The sequence below is a fragment of the Bemisia tabaci genome, chromosome 5, assembly GCF_918797505.1.
Source record: "Bemisia tabaci chromosome 5, PGI_BMITA_v3".
NCBI lineage: Eukaryota > Metazoa > Arthropoda > Insecta > Hemiptera > Aleyrodidae > Bemisia > Bemisia tabaci.
The window spans coordinates 21,981,872-21,999,301 of NC_092797.1; the positions used below are offsets into that span (position 1 = coordinate 21,981,872).

Consider the following 17,430-nt stretch of genomic DNA (forward strand, 5'->3'; position numbering starts at 1 on the left):
TTTTCTTCTCTGTGCGAAGAAAATTCTGCAAAAACTTCAAGAAATAATGTCAATTTGTTCTCCTTCAAATAAAATAACGTAGAGACGGAGATTTTCAGACACCGCAAATGAGATATGTGATTGCAGACTTAAGCTGTTGATATGTTCTTTTAAATGTCATCATAATGGTGTAATTTATTTGATTATAGAAACTATCCCTTAAAGAACTTTCAAGGCTTTTCAACACTGCTGATGCAGTGGTAGCACCAAATTGGCAATGCATTCACTGTGGAAGCTAAGTAAATACATGGATAAAATTTCCGACAGCACGTCGAGAATAAAATAGCTTCATCAATTAAAACAAAGCAAAACTAGGTCAGGAATGTATAAAATTTAGACATTCCACTATATCCTAGAGGACAATTTTCTACGTTTGGGTTGCCAACAAGCCGCAAGATGAGAATGACCCGAAAATAGAATAAATATGAAATCTTTCTAGAAACAGATACATAAAATTCCAGATACTTCACCAAGAAAGTAAAGGGGCATTTTGTCAGTCTTTTTTTTTGGTCATGTCACTCTTACTGAACCCTCTACTTGGCTACTTGGATGTCTGTTGGCATGGACATGCTTTTCTCAGGACATTTACGGTTATCGGACTCTTGTTTTTCTGGACGTTTTCATCTGTCACGCCTCAGAGTTGGGCGCGAATAATTCGGCAACTAAAGAAATTGGTGCGGTAACACTGACTTAACGCTCAGTCCTAAAAATTCTATACTTGATAAGGTAGATCAATCATCAAATATACGTCCAATTGACGATTGATCGAACATTGCTGATCCACCAAATAATTCTTTCCCAACTCTGTCACGTCTTTTTATCCATAAAAAGCCATCATGTGGCTCATTTCTCTTAGAAATACTTACAGTGTTTAATAGAAGACTCTCTAGTTGCGATTTTCTTCTATTTTAGATTCTGAAATCTGGAATTTTGATTTTTAAAATCATATTCTGATGATGAGAACATGCAGAAAAAGCTCTGTAAGTTCAAAAATGATTTGAAACTGGGTTCCTCCCCATGCCTCAAAATCAAGTGACTCAGACGTGAAAGTGCTTACAAGTGGGCTGCACTACAGATTATACAAAAATATTGTTGGGTGAGTATGTAAGAGGGTTTCCTGTGTCATTAATCTTTCAGCCTCTGAATCTCGTGTCACTGCTGCAAATAATGCTATTAAGATGAAGGGTTCTGAGAAAACATGGAAAGAAATATTATGCTGGCTCATATGTTTTTTAGATTGGACTAACAGTCTCTGAGGAATCTGATACTGGCCAAACAGAGTAGGCAGTAGCAGGGCGCTTGCACAGCTCAAGAAAAAAAAAGCACATTAGCATGCCCTTCGGTCACTTCTAAGAAGAAAAATGTTGCTAGGTAGCAAAAACGCTGAAACTTATCGTCTCATTTTCTCCAAGTTGTATCTCGGATATTTTTCAGGAGTGTAATTGTGATGTAACAACTCAACGGTTATGCTCTCTTTCTGTAGACATAAGATTTACTTTAAAGGTTGGGAAAAATTTAGAGGAATTTTAATGAAAGTGGTAACACTTTGTAGAATCCCTTTTGTCCTATCTTATTGCCTCACCTAGCATGCAACTGGATAATTATTAAATTATGGCATTTTGGTAAGTCAAGTTAAAAATGATAAGGCTTTAATTGAATTATGGCAATTTTACAAAGGGTTAATTACCAAAATTACGATACACTACGATGACATAGCCACTAATGAATGATTTTTTGTTAAAACCTGAGTTCATTTTAACCATTACAATCTCCATTACGTGTCAGGTCAAAAACTTGGTTAAAAAGTTCTAATGTAACATCACTTTTTTGCAGATTGTTCTACATCATTACCATAGAGTACATGGAGTCGTAATGTAAGTGGGAGAGCTGGCGACACTTTTAAGCATTTTCCAGGTCCCGAATTCTGAGACTCCTGTGTGACGCCAGGTCACTTTTTCGATACACAGGGACCCAGCCATTCGATGTAAACAAAGAAGATAGGAATTACTACATATTCTACACCACCATTTTGGATCGAACATGTATCGAAAAAAAGACCCAAGCTCGGCGCACACCGGGCTCGGAACTTGTTGACCAGAACATGGCGCCAGCTCTCCCATTTACATTACGATTCCATGTGCTCTATGATTATTACTGACAAGCATTGAAGGAATAATGGGAATAAATCATTACAATTGAATAGATTAATTCAGAAAACATTTTTAATATACAATGAAATAACACACTTGTAAGTAAACAATAACCACAGAAAGAGCCAATTCGGTTTTGTAAGCTAGGATGAATTACAAATAGTTACTGTTTTAACAGTTTTAAAGAGCTCCCGTGCAAAGGATCACTTGAATCTTCTTAGAGTAAATTTTCAGCAACTAAATGACTATTACACAGTTGAAAAAGGTTCAAAATAATTTACTTTTTCCAGTCATTCTTTTCATAATCCCATTTGGAAGAGATACCGGTGATTCCTTCCATTCTTGCATCAATCATAGCTTTCAGCATTTTCTGTCTGTGTTCTAGAGATAAGGTCTCTGGTAATTCTCGGGGAACTGAAATTACAGAAAATAGAATTTAAAAACTTTTCAAAAATAAGAGATGAATTGAGAAAGATATGCAGAACATGTTCCCTGTCGAAATTCAAAAGCAGCTAAAATATTTATCATCTGTTAAATGAATCAATATTAGCAATAATTGCAGCCCAGGCCTTTTTTTTTCTGAAGATTCTCACAGAAAAATTGAAAACTTACTTTGGACACTGCTGGATATACAGGGTGTTTCAGACCACCCGTACCAGGCCTTTTTCTCGGTTGGTTTAGGTCGCACGAAGTCGGAGACCGCGGGGTTGAATAGGGAATTGACCCCAAGGAATCTGAATTTTGTGGTCCCGAAACCCCCCCACTTCCCCTTGGGGGGTAAAGGGGGGGTCGCGATGCTAAAAGTCACGGTTCCCGACCGAATTGCGGATCGATCGCATCAGAATTGAAAAGCACGGAAAATTTCACGTGGAATTGACCCCTAAAAATCCAAAATCGGACCATCCAAGGCCCAAAAATGATCCCCTAAAGAGGGGGACAGTACCCCCCTCCATAATTTCTCTTTGGTCTCAAAATTGACGTAAATTCTCCAGAAAAAGACGGTTTCCCCGGTAATCGACCTCGAAAAATCCAAATTTCATGGTCCTGAAGCTCCTCCAGTCCCCCTTGGGGGGTAAACGGGGGGGGGGGGGCAATTTTAAAAATCGGGGCTCCTTTCCGAATCGCAAATTGATTGCATCCAAATTGAGGAGCAGAACACATTTACATCTTAAGTGACTCTTAAGAGTTCTAATTGACCCCCCTGAATGGCAGAAAGTAATCCCCTGAGGAAGGGGACCTCGCCCCCGCCAAAAATTTCTCAGGATTCCTCTTTGGTCGCAAAATTGACTTCGATTCTCCAGAAAAAGACAGTTTCCCATGTAATCGACCCCGAGGACTCTAAATTTCATGTTCCCTGAGCTCCTCGGGGTCAATTACATGGGAGACCGTCTTTTTCTGGAGAATCGAAGTCAATTTTGCGACCAAAGAGGAATCCTAAGAAATTTTAGGCGGGGGCGAAGCCCCCCTTCTCAGGGAGTTACTTTCTGCCGTTCAGGGGGTCTATTAGAACTCTTAGGAGTCACTTAAGATGTAAATGTGTTCTGCTCCTCAATTTGGATGCAATCAATTTGCGATTCGGAAAGGAGCCCCGATTTTTAAAATTGGGCCCCCCCGTTTACTCCCCAAGGGGCGCTGGAGGAGCTTCGGGACCATGAAATTTGGATTTTTCGAGGTCGCTTACCTGGGAAACCGTCTTTTTCTGGAGAATTTATGTCAATTTTGAGACCAAAGAGAAATTATGGAGGCGGGTACTGTCTCCCTCTTTAGGGGATCATTTTTGGGCCTTGGATGGTCCGATTTTGGATTTTTAGGGGTCAATTCCACGTGAAATTTTCCGTGCTTTTCAATTCTGATGCGATCAATCCGCAATTCGGTCGGGAACCGTGACTTTTAGCATCGCGACCCCCCCTTTACCCCCCAAGGGGAAGTGGGGGGGTTTCGGGACCACAAAATTCAGATTCCTTGGGGTCAATTCCCTATTCCACCCCACGGTCTCCGACTTCGTACGACCTAAACCAACCAAGAAAAAGGCCTGGTACGGGTGGTCTGAAACACCCTGTACATCTTCTTAGATGATATTAAATTTTAGAGTAACTGGTTTCTTTGATAACACATCCTTAAATAAAATACCCTTTTTCCATTACCATTACCAGGGCTTTATTACGAATAAACAATTCGACAATTCGTGGGCCAGCGCAGTGCCGGTCCACAAGGCGGTAAATCCTGGTCAGCCCTCTGCATTACGTTGCTCAGTTTCCCAGGAATGTGTCAATTAATTCATTAAGTAACATAAAAGATCTCCAGGGTTCCTCAAACACTTGCGATAAAATATGGAGCTTTTTCTTTTTTTTTTGCAATACTGAAGGGGTGTTCATATGCCTGCTTGATTAATTTGAAACTATGCTTCTACTTCCATAGTTCTATTTTCAGGCCCCTATATCTCTTGATGCTGTAATCCATAGAAAGTTGAAATCCTCTTTTTATTTCCGTGGAAAAAAAATTACTGAATCTGAAATGATAATATCTAGATGATATTGAGGGGTTTCCGGACAGTAGTCGAGGATGATTCTGGAAATTAAAAATAATTTTGTGAAGAATATATCTGATGTTTTCCAGGCAAGGACAGTATATACTTAGCATGCATAAAGGAATTATTTGCAGGGAGAACTGAGTGAATTAGAGGGACCGAGAACATCAAAAAAAAGAGAAAAAACTATGATTAGATTCATGGTAAAACTTACTGTATTGATCCATGAGCCAGAAGATGAACAATGAAAGTGAGCATCCAAACAGTACTTGCGATACAATTTGCCTCCACCGGCCAGTATTTTGATTTTCCATTTCAACAAAAGTTTGACCGAAACTGGCTCTGTACAGGGTTTTCACTTCATCCTTAGACAACAGTTTCCAGTCGCCTTTTTCCTTTTCTTTTAAGGCCTGTCACACAGTAAAAAAAAAAAAAAAGTTGCTCATTTTTTCTTTCTTATCTGTAAACAAAAGGAATATTTCTCCTTTCCTTCAAAATTGATAACGATTCTCTAACTGCCCCATCCTATAAATCATGTCAAAATTGCTCCAAGTGCTAGAAAAAAAAATTCAGATTAAAACCTTTACTGTTTCCAAACCTACTTGAGACTAAAAAAAGGGGAGAGGGATTTTCATTTACCTTCAAGATCCAGATTTTCTGTAGCTTTAATAAAACCTAAGATACTTTATTTTGACATTGATGAGATTCAGAACATTCATATGTTTTGGTAAACTTGCTTCCTTTCTATTTTCAGTTTCCTTTCTAGAACTACAGAAGGAACAAAAACTTTCCATTTTGTGGTTTCTAAGTCCTTCAGTTAAAAATCAATCAATATTACTCAATTGGTACGGAGCGCCAACTCTTAATTGGACAAAGATAAGCAGAAAGAAGTTAACTTTTTCTGCATATTTAAAAAATAATATACCTTAAATTCATTTCCATACTCATGGCTTCTTCCTGCTATTCTACAGATTGATTATTTACTATCAGTGTTTGAAACTCACCTTTGAGTTTTAGGAGCCATATGGTGCATCAAGCCTGATTTTTAGGTGCCATTTAAGATTTTTTAGAGGCAAAATTGACTATTTGCCTATATATTATGGCCCATTTAGTGAAAAGTTAGACGCAAGATGTTTTCATAACAGAATTAGTAAGTAGCTGTAACTTGGGGAAGACAAAAGCACTAAGAATGAAATCGTGAGGAATAGAAAAAGCAAGCTCTCACTAGTAGTGCTGAGAATTCTGAGTTTTTTCAATTCAAATAGATTCGTTTTTCTTTTTTTAGGTGACTCCTTGTGAAAATCCAGATTTTTAGGGGGGAATTTTTAAGGGCCATGTTGGCGCAGAGCCTTCATTTTTTAGGCGCATTTGGCGTCTGTGAGTTTCGAACACTGTTTACTATACTCAGAAATTTTTAAATATTTATACCTGCATTATTCAATTCTTTCAGGTAATATGTTTCTATCCAAAAGCTTCAAATCATATTTGTCTCCGAACCAGTAACCGTACAACTTTTACTTCGGCTCTCAGAATATTTTCTTATTAAATATAACTTAAGGTCTAACTTGGCACTTGCAATTGATGTATTAAAAGACAATAAAAGTTGTTACATAATTTTGGAACATTTATGTAAAAAAATCTCATGCTTCCACTGTGACTCTAACTGTTTGTCAAGACGCGCAAGGCCAATAGACCCAAGTCAGTCTGTTAGCAAGATGTTTATTGGAATTTCTTCACCTGGGGACGAATTCCCTGATATGCTGTTTCACTACTTTTCAAGCATTTCTCCGATTTGTGCTGCTTTGTTGCATAGTTTTCCCAGTCTCCCGGATCTGCATAAGACCAATGTAATCGGAACGGGGGAACAGCAGAGTAGGACAAGCAAATCGGGGGAATCTTTTGACAATGCGGACAGCCCTTGCCCCCATTTTGCAAAGAATATTACACTCAACTTTTTTGACATACTGACCTGGGTCTATCGACCTTGAAGAAGCGTTTTGGTGGCTACCCAGGCCACATCATCGGATGACTCTAACTCTCTTGTCAGTCTGTGACTCAGTCAGCTGATGATGGTAGCCTGGGTAGCCACCGAAACGCATCTTGACAAATAGTTGAAATCATAGTGGAAGCTTGTTTTTTTTTGGTTTTTTCCCCCCACATACTTAAATGTTTAAAAATGAAATGACTATGGTCTGTCAATGCAGGTTAATTTTTTGGAAGTTTGAAGAAAATTGAGCTATTAACATTGAGACTGAGATCTCTTGTGCAAAAAGAAATATAACATGGGTGCCGCTTTCGGAAAATACTCACGATGAGAGGTCCTTCAATCCTCTTGTATCTGATAGCAGGGTAAGGAAAGATGGGATGATCAGCATAACATTCTTCACCGTTGACACCAAAACCGACAACCTCCCTCCCTTTCTTAAAGTCATAGACTAAGAAAGCAGGACCTTCGTGGCCAAATCTCGATGCTAAAACGCTCGAGTTTTGCGGTTTCAACAGTGATCGAGCAGCAGAAAGAGAAATCATTGCACGTCCTGCCATCCTGGCCTAAAATCAAAAGTAATAATAATCAATAAAAAACTTGCTAGACACAAGGTAAAACTTTGATATGAGCCAATTTAAATCTTAGGGGCTTAGGCGCCAAGATCCAAGTTTCAGGAAAAACGGAAAAACTGTCCCTTTCAGCGAAAGCTCACCTTTGGAGCCGGAAAAATTTAGTTGGAAAGTCTGTTTGGTCATAAGAGAACAGTTATCGAGTCTGGTGCTCAGGAATAAATCTCACCTACTCCTGTGCAACATGATCTACCGAAAAATCAAAATCCAAATTTTAGGCGCTTGGGCCCTAAAGAAAAAAATTCAGCTCATATGGAAGGTGTAACTGGGGTCCAAGAGCACGATTTTGGATACTTGAAGTTTTGATGTATTGTTGTGTTCAGGGGCTTAGAAAAGAAATCCCGAGTGTGATGTTCCTGTTATGTTAAGAAAGATCAATAGCAAAAGAACGATTCGTCTTGTCACTTCAAGCCCTCTCATGATCCAACACTGTTCTACTTTGGAGCAATCACAGCTTACCAAGCTAGTGGTTCAAAATATCTTGGGGCCTTTAGACTGTGGTTCCGATCGGTAACAAATACAAGAACACTCTTCATTAGCTCGTAGGAGGGAGATACATATTGGGTGCAACCCTGAGAATATGCATAGCAGCTGGATTTTAAAGAAATCTGTGCTAGGTTTAGCCAGCAACTAGGATTAATTGGGCAGATTTATAGCTGAAGATAGGAGTATTGTAAAGTCATTTTACCAGCATCAGCAAAATGTCAAACAGAAAATAAGATTAGATTGGATTAAATTAGATTTATTCATTCTGAAAAAACATAAATAATTACAGAAATGTTCCATTTCCACCCTGAGCCTGGCTCGTGCTGTGGAACAGCAACTTGAGGTAACAGGAGGAATGTGCAACTTTACTACCAATACGATCACCCATCAAAACTGAGAAAAATTTGGGGAGCTCTGCTTTTATGCGGTAGCGCCTAAGTTTAGGCAGTTTGGGAAGTTTCACACCGATGGCATTCTGCAGAGTGAGACTTGAATTTGCCAAAACTTTGGCAGCGTAATTTACTGCGCCCAATAAGACCAACAAAATGTGGCCATAGAATTGGCCGGAGAAACTTTAGAAGCCAGAGTGCGCAAATTTCACCATGGAGCCAGAGGAAAGTAGGATAAAATATCTCTCTGATTGCAAAGATTGAACTTAGGAGGGTAGGATTTAAAGGGTTCTGAATCGTATCGTGCAATGGGATAGGCTCTCCACAGCCGACTACCAAGGTTAGTTACTTAACCCTCTGAAGACTGGTGCTCGAGAGCGCAATGATAGAATATATGTTGATACATAACATAGTGCAGGACCACTATTCAGGATTATGAAAATAAAAGAGACATTAAGGAAATAACTTACCACTTTAGTGCAATAATACTTAAGCCAGGGGTCACTTTTCAGCTGATAACTGGTGTTGTTGTTAGATGATGACTAACGGCTAACGGCAAGGATGATCGGTGCGTCGGTTTCAGATAGATAGCCTGAGAAGAAGAAGAAGAAGGAAAGGGTTTGTTTTGAGTATGACCAGCATTTTGAACTCTTTCTTATCGGAACGTGTCTTAAAAATCTAAAAAGGGTGAAATTTTTATAATTTATCGTAATAAATTACCAGTTCGGTTTCTTGTTGGTGAAGTTGATCCGAAATGGTTACATCCGGCCCTGTGAAGGACGTTTCAGCGTTTCTTACAAGCAAGCAACAGCAATTTGCTTCAGACGAAGCTCTCCTGAAAGAATGGAACGATATCGAAGAGATGTACAACAAGAAATTGTGGCACCAACTGACTTTAAAGCTACTCAATATTGTGAAGTATCCTAGCCTGCAAAAGAATGAGGAGCTTTTAAGCCTCTACAACAATTTTATTCAGATTATCGAGACTCGAATTAATCCTCTTGCTCTAGTAGAAATGTTGGTGGAGGTTGTGAAGCAGTTTAAAGACCCTAAAGAAGCTATTGCCCTTTTGGAAGCTACAGAAACGAAGGTGAAACACAAGCAAGAAGCTGTAATTCTATGCCAAATTTTAGAAGGTCAAATTAAATTAGAAAAATTGAATGATCAAGAAGCAACGCTAAAGCAGATCGAGGAGATAGACAAGCTCATGAATGAGCTTGATGGAGTAACGTCTGTTCATGCTCGATATTATTTGTTAGCAAGTCAAGTGTATCGACTGCAAGGGAAATTTGCAGAATATTATCAGTCTGCTTTGAAATACCTTGGTTGTATAGAACTGTCTGACCTCTCTGCCAAAGAACAGGTGCAACATGGGTTCTTGTTAGGGTTAGCCGCCCTTCTAGGAGAAAGTATCTACAATCTTGGTGAGCTTCTGGCCCACCCCATCCTAGACTCACTGAAATCCACACCCAATTGGTGGTTAGTAGAGCTTCTTTACGCCTTTAATGCAGGTGACATTGCGAAATTTGAGAAAATGAAGCCGAAATGGAGTTCAATTCCAGATATTGCGACTCAGGAAATTAAGCTAAGACAAAAAATTTCTCTTCTATGCCTCATGGAAATGGCTTTCAAGAAACCATCAAACAATCGGAGACTAACCTTCAATGAAATTGCTGCGGAGTCCAAGCTACCGTTGAGTGACGTCGAGCACTTAGTAATGAAAGCACTCTCGCTCGGATTGATCAAAGGATCCATTGATCAGGTTGCGTCCATTGTCAATATTACCTGGGTCCAACCTCGTGTACTTGATAAATCTCAATTGGCCAACATGATTCAGCGTCTGGATGTCTGGTGCAAAGACGTGAAAAGTATGGAACACCTCATGGAAAACAAAGCTCAAGATATCTTGACCCTCTAATGTGTGCCCCATCAAAGGGGTGAGTATGAAAAATTTAATCATGTTCTCTCAGTCACTGAAACTGGCGTACTGAAAATTTTCTGTATTTTTTTAATGTAACATTTTAAAACTTAATTATGTAAATAAATAAATTTAAGGTTTTTTTGCTACTAAACCATTCTCATTATTTCTGAAGTACCTAACCAATCCATATTCTTGAAGTTACTTTTATTCGATTAAATTTATGGAGCCTTTCAACCCTTTCAATTAAACTTTTTCTCGCAGAATTGTTAAACTTCTAAAGAAAAATTACGGTAAAAAAACCTCCTGGAAAATGGCCTCAGGAAATTTGCACCATTTGTCTTAATCAAGGTGATTTCAGGATGCAGAAAAAAAATAGTTTTGCACATTTGGTTATCATTTTCAAGGCTTGCTTTTATCAAATTATACAGCTACAAGTCCTCTAACTGTACATCTTGCGCATAACTTCTTACCACAAAGGCAGAGATCCATAGGCAAAAATTCAATTTGGCCCATACTTAAAAAATCTTCAATGACTCCTAAGAATTTACCTTAATGAGGCAGACAGCTCCTAAAACTGAAATGTGCGTTTGAAACTCTGACTTACGGTTTAACTTGTGACAAAATTGAATGTTGCTGAGAATTAAATTTCTTCACTTCAATATTTGAATTAAGAGTTCATTACTTTAGGCTGCAAGCGTTCAAATGAGATATTGAGTTACTCTCAAAATAATAAGAATGTCTCTAGAAACAGCTTCATCATTGACATCCTCCAGTAAATGGCGGAAGTGCACAACTACGTATCCTTGTTTGCAACATTGCAGACTTCCTGGCATACTTTGATTTTTCTTTAGATCACTAATCAAGTTAATGTCTTGAACTTCTTTAATATTGCTTTTCTATAAGCAAAATATTCTGTAAAAATTTCATCAAGTTTTATGATTGACTTGTTTTTTTTTTTTAACGAAAGAAATAACATAGGAGCTGAGATTTCGAAACACCGCAATGGAGATACCTAGTTGTTTACTTCAACCATTGAGTCTGACGGAGACAAGGGCTACAAAAAATTATTTATAGTTGAGGACGCAACTCCGGATCATCTAACAAGGTCTTCTTTAGGGTATCTTCGAACTTATAGAAGAAAACTATTCCTAGCTTTTCCATGTTTTCTCTGACTAAAATGATGGAACTTTTCCGGCTTTCCATGAACGATTGGACTCGTAGAAAAAAATTGCGCAATTTCTTCCCGTAATTCAAATAGTGACTTCATAGCGCTCTGTTTAATTTTTTGATATCTTGAATCCAATTGCATGATGCTCTGCTAAAATAATCATAGTCAAAAATCTCTAATTTGCGGGATACGACAAAGGACTATTTTCCCACTAATGGGCTTGAATGAATCAGACTACATTTTGCAATTAGGAACTATAGTTTCTGGCTCAGTTTAGAAGGAACGTAAGTACCTTTAGTTTCCCTATGCCATTAGGTGTTTTTACAGATGATCCAGAAATTGTGGTTCCTAATAGCAAAATGAAGTCTGATCCTGCCTGATGAGGTGTGAGCATTCTAGAATGAACCAGCGGAGATACATCATACTTATGACTTGACTCTTCTGTGAGATGATGCAGCATAAAATAAAGTCCTGGATTGTGGTTGTTTGAGCATATAGCACCAAATTGATGAGAGAACCAGCATGAGATAAGCAGAAAACCAACAGATTTTTATTCAAAGCTCGATTTTTAATTTTATGCCAGAAAAAAACTAAAATTGAAATAGACTCTCGTCCATTCATTGAAAATACGCTTTTCATTGAATAACAACTTGTAGAATAAATGAGGGGCTTGAAGGACAAGGCATGCAAGTGCAATTTTTGCTTTTTTGGGAAATATGTGTTTGAAGTTTCGACATTACATGTATCTTCAAGGCGGAAAGAAAGTTCAAACCGACTTTTTGATGCTTAAAAATTGGAATTTGGAAGCAAATTTTACACAGAATGTGCATTAAGACTAATTTTCTTTGAAGTCATTAATAATTTAATTTTTTCAAAAACTGCACTTATGCACCTTGTCCTCCAAGCCCCTCAAATGTAGGGGGAGAAAATTTCATGCAATTTCTTTCCAGTCTTTGTATTCATTGTCATTATCTGTGTCCTCGACAGGCAAATTTAGATTTTAATTGCAACTATGATTGTGTAAATCTACATTTTAGGCTAATTGAAGTTGTCATAGGACAGCATGGAAAATTGAACCTTTTCTTAAAAAGAAGTTAGAAGTTCAGATAATCGAGAGAGAGAAATAATGCTTTGGTCGCTGATTCCAACCTTGTCATAAGACAGTTTCATACTTATTCATTTGGTCTGTCATCTGTAAAAACCTTGGGGACTTATTTCAGTTCTTTCAAGTTGATCTCTTCAGTTATCTTCTCAATGTGAATTATGGATACGTACTGAGAGACAGGCAATATCGATGACCAAAGTTGGAAACCATAGTACCTCCATTTGCATCGTTGCAGACTTCCTATCATACTCCATTTTTTCTTTTGAAAACTATTCACTGTTTTTTCTTGAAAACTTCCAGGTTTTTCTTATATTGGCAGAATATTCTGCACAAATTTCAAGTTAGAAAGTTGGCTTGTTTTCCTTCAAAAATATAAAATAGCGGGAATTTTGAAATATCATATTGGAGACACATCCTTTTGCACTTAGGTCATCGATAAAATAATCTAAGTGGCACATATCATGAGAAGTTAAGAAAAAACATTTTAAGAACATACAAACAGCCAGGCTTAAAAAAATAATTTTTCTTTTATTTCACTTACAATCGCAAGTTGAATTGAGTTTGAAAGCACTTAAAAAAGTTATGGTTCAACAAATATTAAAAAAATCAAAAATTAAAATAAAATTAAAACTCACAAAAGCGTATCACATCTGTTACTTTATCGAGTAAATTAAAATTCTTAAAACTAAAAAATGAGGAATCAAAGAGCTGACTAAATAAATATCACAAAAAGTTCATAGCTGAGCTAGGATTTTGAAAAGTTGGCAAAAATATTTTGTAACATAACAGAGTATTAAAAAGAAGCAACAAGCCTCATCTATAAAGAAAAGTACGAGAAAGCAACAATTTGGTGTACTAGGATCTTTGAATTTCTAATTAAAGAACGCTAAATCCCAAGAACAAGGTTGCTGTCCGTTTTTGCTGCCTGAGCAAGGGTATGTGATGTAACTAAGAGGCATAAATATTTTCTGTAAGATTTGCTGACAAACGAGAATTTGGATACACCCTGATTTAGTGTTAGTCATCGTGTGTATACACTTTATACGTATGGGTAGTAAGTTGTTGGATGACAATGTAGGGGGGTTCTCCTTTTTTAAACAGAGCACACCTACCCATAGTATACTGCAGTTGGTAATACCAACCACAGTGATACTGCAGAAAAAACGATATTTTGTTTGATGCTGACAAGTTACAGACCTTTGGCTACATTACATATGGAATTGAAATAATAAACCAATTTTTTCGTAAACTGGGTAAAAACAAACTTGTGCATGGTGTAGTGCAGTCACTGTTTTTCTTTGGTCGCTGATGGTGATCTCAGAACCAGGTAAAATCTGTTTCATCCTCTATGTTTCGGATTGAATTCTCCAGGCTAAATATCCCGGCAACTGAATTCTTCATTTGGCAAACAGCCTTTTGGAGAATTTTGGCGCACCTAAGTTTGAATACTTCAAACTCACAAAAACTTTTCCAAGTACAAAAATAAATAAAATTCACTTCTAGCGAATTTGACTTAAATAAGTTAAGGATTGACAATAACACATTTGGGTCTTAATGAAAATAGAGGAAGAAACCTAATCTGTTATTTTAAAAATAACAGAGGTTTAAATATAAATATTTTGAAGATGAAAGAGCAAAACCTTCAGTCCAAATCATTTAAAATGTTAGAGTCCTCACTCATCCATTGAAAGGCATATTTCATGCATCCTTTTGACTGCTTTGAGGACTTTCAAATGTTGACTGCCTTAGCTTTTTCCATACTTGTTTTCTCTGACACTTCAGCATCGGTCAAATAAAAAATAAAAAAGAACTTTAAAAAATATGTACACTTGCCTGACACTTCGATGGTCACTGGCCATTCAATTTACATACTTACTGCTCATGATCAGATATGTCAGTGAAACACTTTGAATCAGCAGTGACTGAGCTGTGGTGTCAGAAGAGGCTTTAGTGCATAATCATGAATTAACAAGTTGATCAATTTGAAAAAAAAAAAAAAAAAAAAAAAAACTTGAGTAAGTTTGAGTGACTGTTAAAAACGTTGTAAAACTAACCAATTCTTGTGGACAGTCTACCTAAAATTGACTCCTCTTTTTAAGTTATTTTATTTTTTGTACTTCACTAAAAATCGGTAAGGATTCTAGTGAGTATGAATTAAGCTGCAGTCCAATTTTTGGCTACCCATAAAAGGCCAAAGGTATTATCTGTGCTGGAGTCATTGTTGGTGACTTGACCAGACATAGTAGGCATTCCAACAATGTCTTTGTAGCGTTTGATGAGGTTCCTGTAACCACGACCAATTGTGACCAAAGTTGATGTTGAATCAGAGCTGAATGAAGGCAGCGCGATAATCGCATAAACTTCCTCTTCAAACGGGCGGAATACTGTTATTGGACGCATAGAATCCCTCTCTGCAACAACAATGCAGCCCCAAGTTGTGCCGATGTACAATTCATTTTCCATAACACACAAACTCGTGACCTAGACAGAGAAGTTTTGCACTGAGTCACTTAAAATCAAACGAGTTAAGTTCTAAGAGGAGTCAACTATAGCAGTACAAATAAGAAAGCAACACAGAAAAGAAAATGAAATGATGCAGAGTCAAGGCTGAAAAACAAAAAGTAAAGACAAACATGAAACATTTCACCTAGTTTCCCATGTATTATTGACCTTATGAAATAAAAAACAATAAAAAAAAGAAAAAAAAAAATAAATAAATGAAGAGAAAAGGGCTAAAATATCAAGCTTACAGCAATAAAAGGGAGATAAAGAGGTAAACCAGGTCCTAAAATCTGGCGTCTACTCACAAAAACAGGTGAAACATGTAGGCAAAATGTTCATCTTGATCTGTCACCTGTTTGTGTGAGTAGACGCTAAGTTTTTGGACCCACTTCAACTTTTTATTTAGCTTTTATTGCCATGAACCTAGTACTTTAACTTTGGCTGGTCCCCCCACAGTTGATGTGCCCAAGGCAACACATTCTGTGATAGTATTTAATTTTAGTTTTTCAGCATCTTCCCTACTTGGTTTCCTTCACTTCTATGTGTTTATTTGGTGCATAAGAAGTGATATGTAATTGGTTACAAAAAGAGTGTTCTTACACAGCATGAATGTATGAGTGAAGAAACAGTTCAACGGTGAAACTGTAAAAATGCATACCTTGTTTATAGTGATCCAAAATCTCTGCTCTGATTTTATTTAATCATAAGAGATCAAGATCAAACCAATGCTATCACTTGAAATTTTCACAGAATATTCTTGACAGGGCACAGAAAAATTAGGCTTTTTTCAAGAAATGACATCGAGGAATGCTCCATTAAAAAATGAAGTATGACAGGAAATCTGCACAGTCAGAATCTGAGATCTGCGTTCTTGCAGTTATACCGTCAAGTTGTTCAAGGAATGATAGCAGCCTGAGGGACACTTTCTAACTTTTGGTCAGCTTAAAATAAATAGGATACAGGGTAAGAAATTTCTTTTTACTTCTTCACCTTTCTTCTCAAAAATAATCTGCCAGATAACTTATCACAGTCTTGCACACTTTAAGCAGACTGCAGTTAAGTCTTTGTGCTCCACATTAAAATTCGAGGTCCGAAAAAATGGATTTTTTGGTTGACCTACCTGGCATCGTCCTGGACTAAGATGTTCTTCAATGCTGATTGACTGCAAACTCTCAGAACAAGGCACTAATTTGGAACAATCTAGCTTGTTCACAATTGAGCGTGTTTCTGGATTCCATTGGTAAACAGCACAGCCTGAGAAAAACAATAAAATATTTTATTGCAGGTGCCCTTTTGGGTAATGTCGATACTAAGGCCAGAATGTATTTAAGGTGCGATAGCAGAATTTTGTGTTTACATAGTACTCTTATACGAGGGTCATCCAAAAAGTGAAGTTCCCTACCTTGTATCTTCCCACGGAAAGAAGATAAATCTAATCAGTTAAAAAACACAAATTAGGCACACTCTAACAATAAGTTTTAAAACAAGCTCAAGCTTTTGAAAATTGGTTAAGGGGTTCGCGAGAAAATTCAATTTTACTGAGAAAACCTCCTGTTGCTGCGTGCCTACCGCCAGAGTCAGGATGCGTAGATTGTCGACTATTTCAGACTCAGTTTATCCCCGTAAGCATCACATCAAGAAGGACACTGCACTTTTTGACATAGTCTCCACCTCTGTTTTAAAATTTTTGGTATCAATATAGCAGCTTCAAACTGTTTGGCGTTGTTTCCCCAGCGAAATTGTGTGACCCTAGCACAATTTCACCACCTTGTTATAGCAGCTTCTTGACGCTTTCGTCGTAGAGGCTCTTGTCTTGGTTTCGAAACCCGTCATTGACAGCGCTCTGCACTTTCGATCAGTTGCTTTGCACAGGGAAATTTTTCCCCATCCTCCATACTCTTTCAATTCAGCCTCATAGGGCTTGCATCTGGACCCAGACCTGAAAAACTTCCTCAGTGGAGGGCAGTTCCCAGCTGATTTGGAGGGGCAGAGTGCTGTCAATGATTGGTTTCAGTGCCGAGACAAGAGCTTCTTCTCTGAAAACGTCAAGAGACTGCTGTATTGATACCAAAAATTTTAAAACAGAGGTGGAGACTATGGCAAAAAGGGAGGTAAGGTCTATTCAATCAAAACTTTAAAATTCCTCCTTGATGTGATGCTTACGGCGATAATCCGAGTCTGAAATAATCGAGTCTCTGTGCATCCTGACTCCAGCAGTGGGCACGCGGCGACAGAAGGTTGTCTCAGTAAAATTGAGTTTTCTTGAAAACCCCTTTTTGGATTTTCAAAAGCTTGAGCTTGTTTTAAAGCTTAGAGTATGCCTGATATGTGCTCTTTTAAAGATGTGATTTATCTCTCTTTGTTGGGAAGATACAAGGTAGGGAACCTTACTTTTTGGATAACTCTCGCCTAAGACCTAATAAGCTGTCTTGCGTAGCATGATAATAAAAAATACTCTTTTTCATTATTCTTAAGCTGAAATTCATAGATTTTAAATCATTTGAACAATTGCTGAGAGTCTTACAGA

The 17,430-nt window shown here is 37.6% G+C and overlaps 3 protein-coding genes across 13 annotated transcripts in view; 1 reads left to right on the plus strand and 2 right to left on the minus strand.

Moving 5' to 3' along the window:
- Positions 1–2,239: 2,239 nt before the first annotated feature.
- On the minus strand, positions 2,240–8,811 carry LOC109036682 (cytochrome c oxidase subunit 4 isoform 1, mitochondrial). The gene is made up of 4 exons (XM_019051039.2): positions 8,678–8,811; positions 7,027–7,266; positions 4,931–5,126; positions 2,240–2,603 (listed from the first exon to the last, which is right to left on the minus strand). The coding sequence occupies exons 2-4, from the start codon at positions 7,258–7,260 to the stop codon at positions 2,467–2,469; spliced, it is 567 nt and encodes a 188-aa protein (XP_018906584.1). The 5' UTR covers positions 7,261–7,266; positions 8,678–8,811; the 3' UTR covers positions 2,240–2,466.
- Positions 8,812–8,926: 115 nt separating this feature from the next.
- Positions 8,927–10,279, plus strand: Rpn9 (regulatory particle non-ATPase 9). Its single transcript, XM_019051038.2, has one exon. The coding sequence runs from the start codon at positions 8,962–8,964 to the stop codon at positions 10,123–10,125; it is 1,164 nt and encodes a 387-aa protein (XP_018906583.1). The 5' UTR covers positions 8,927–8,961; the 3' UTR covers positions 10,126–10,279.
- Positions 10,280–12,909: 2,630 nt separating this feature from the next.
- Positions 12,910–17,430, minus strand: part of Lrrk (Leucine-rich repeat kinase) — a 69,701-nt gene continuing 65,180 nt past the window's right edge. For all 11 annotated transcript variants that reach the window (XM_019050875.2, XM_019050874.2, XM_019050877.2 and 8 more), the window contains 2 exons: positions 16,024–16,157; positions 12,910–14,882 (listed from right to left, as the gene is read on the minus strand). In XM_019050875.2, coding sequence (XP_018906420.2) covers positions 14,556–14,882; positions 16,024–16,157 — 461 coding nt within the window. In that variant the 3' untranslated portion in view covers positions 12,910–14,555. The remainder of the gene's footprint in view (positions 14,883–16,023; positions 16,158–17,430) is intronic.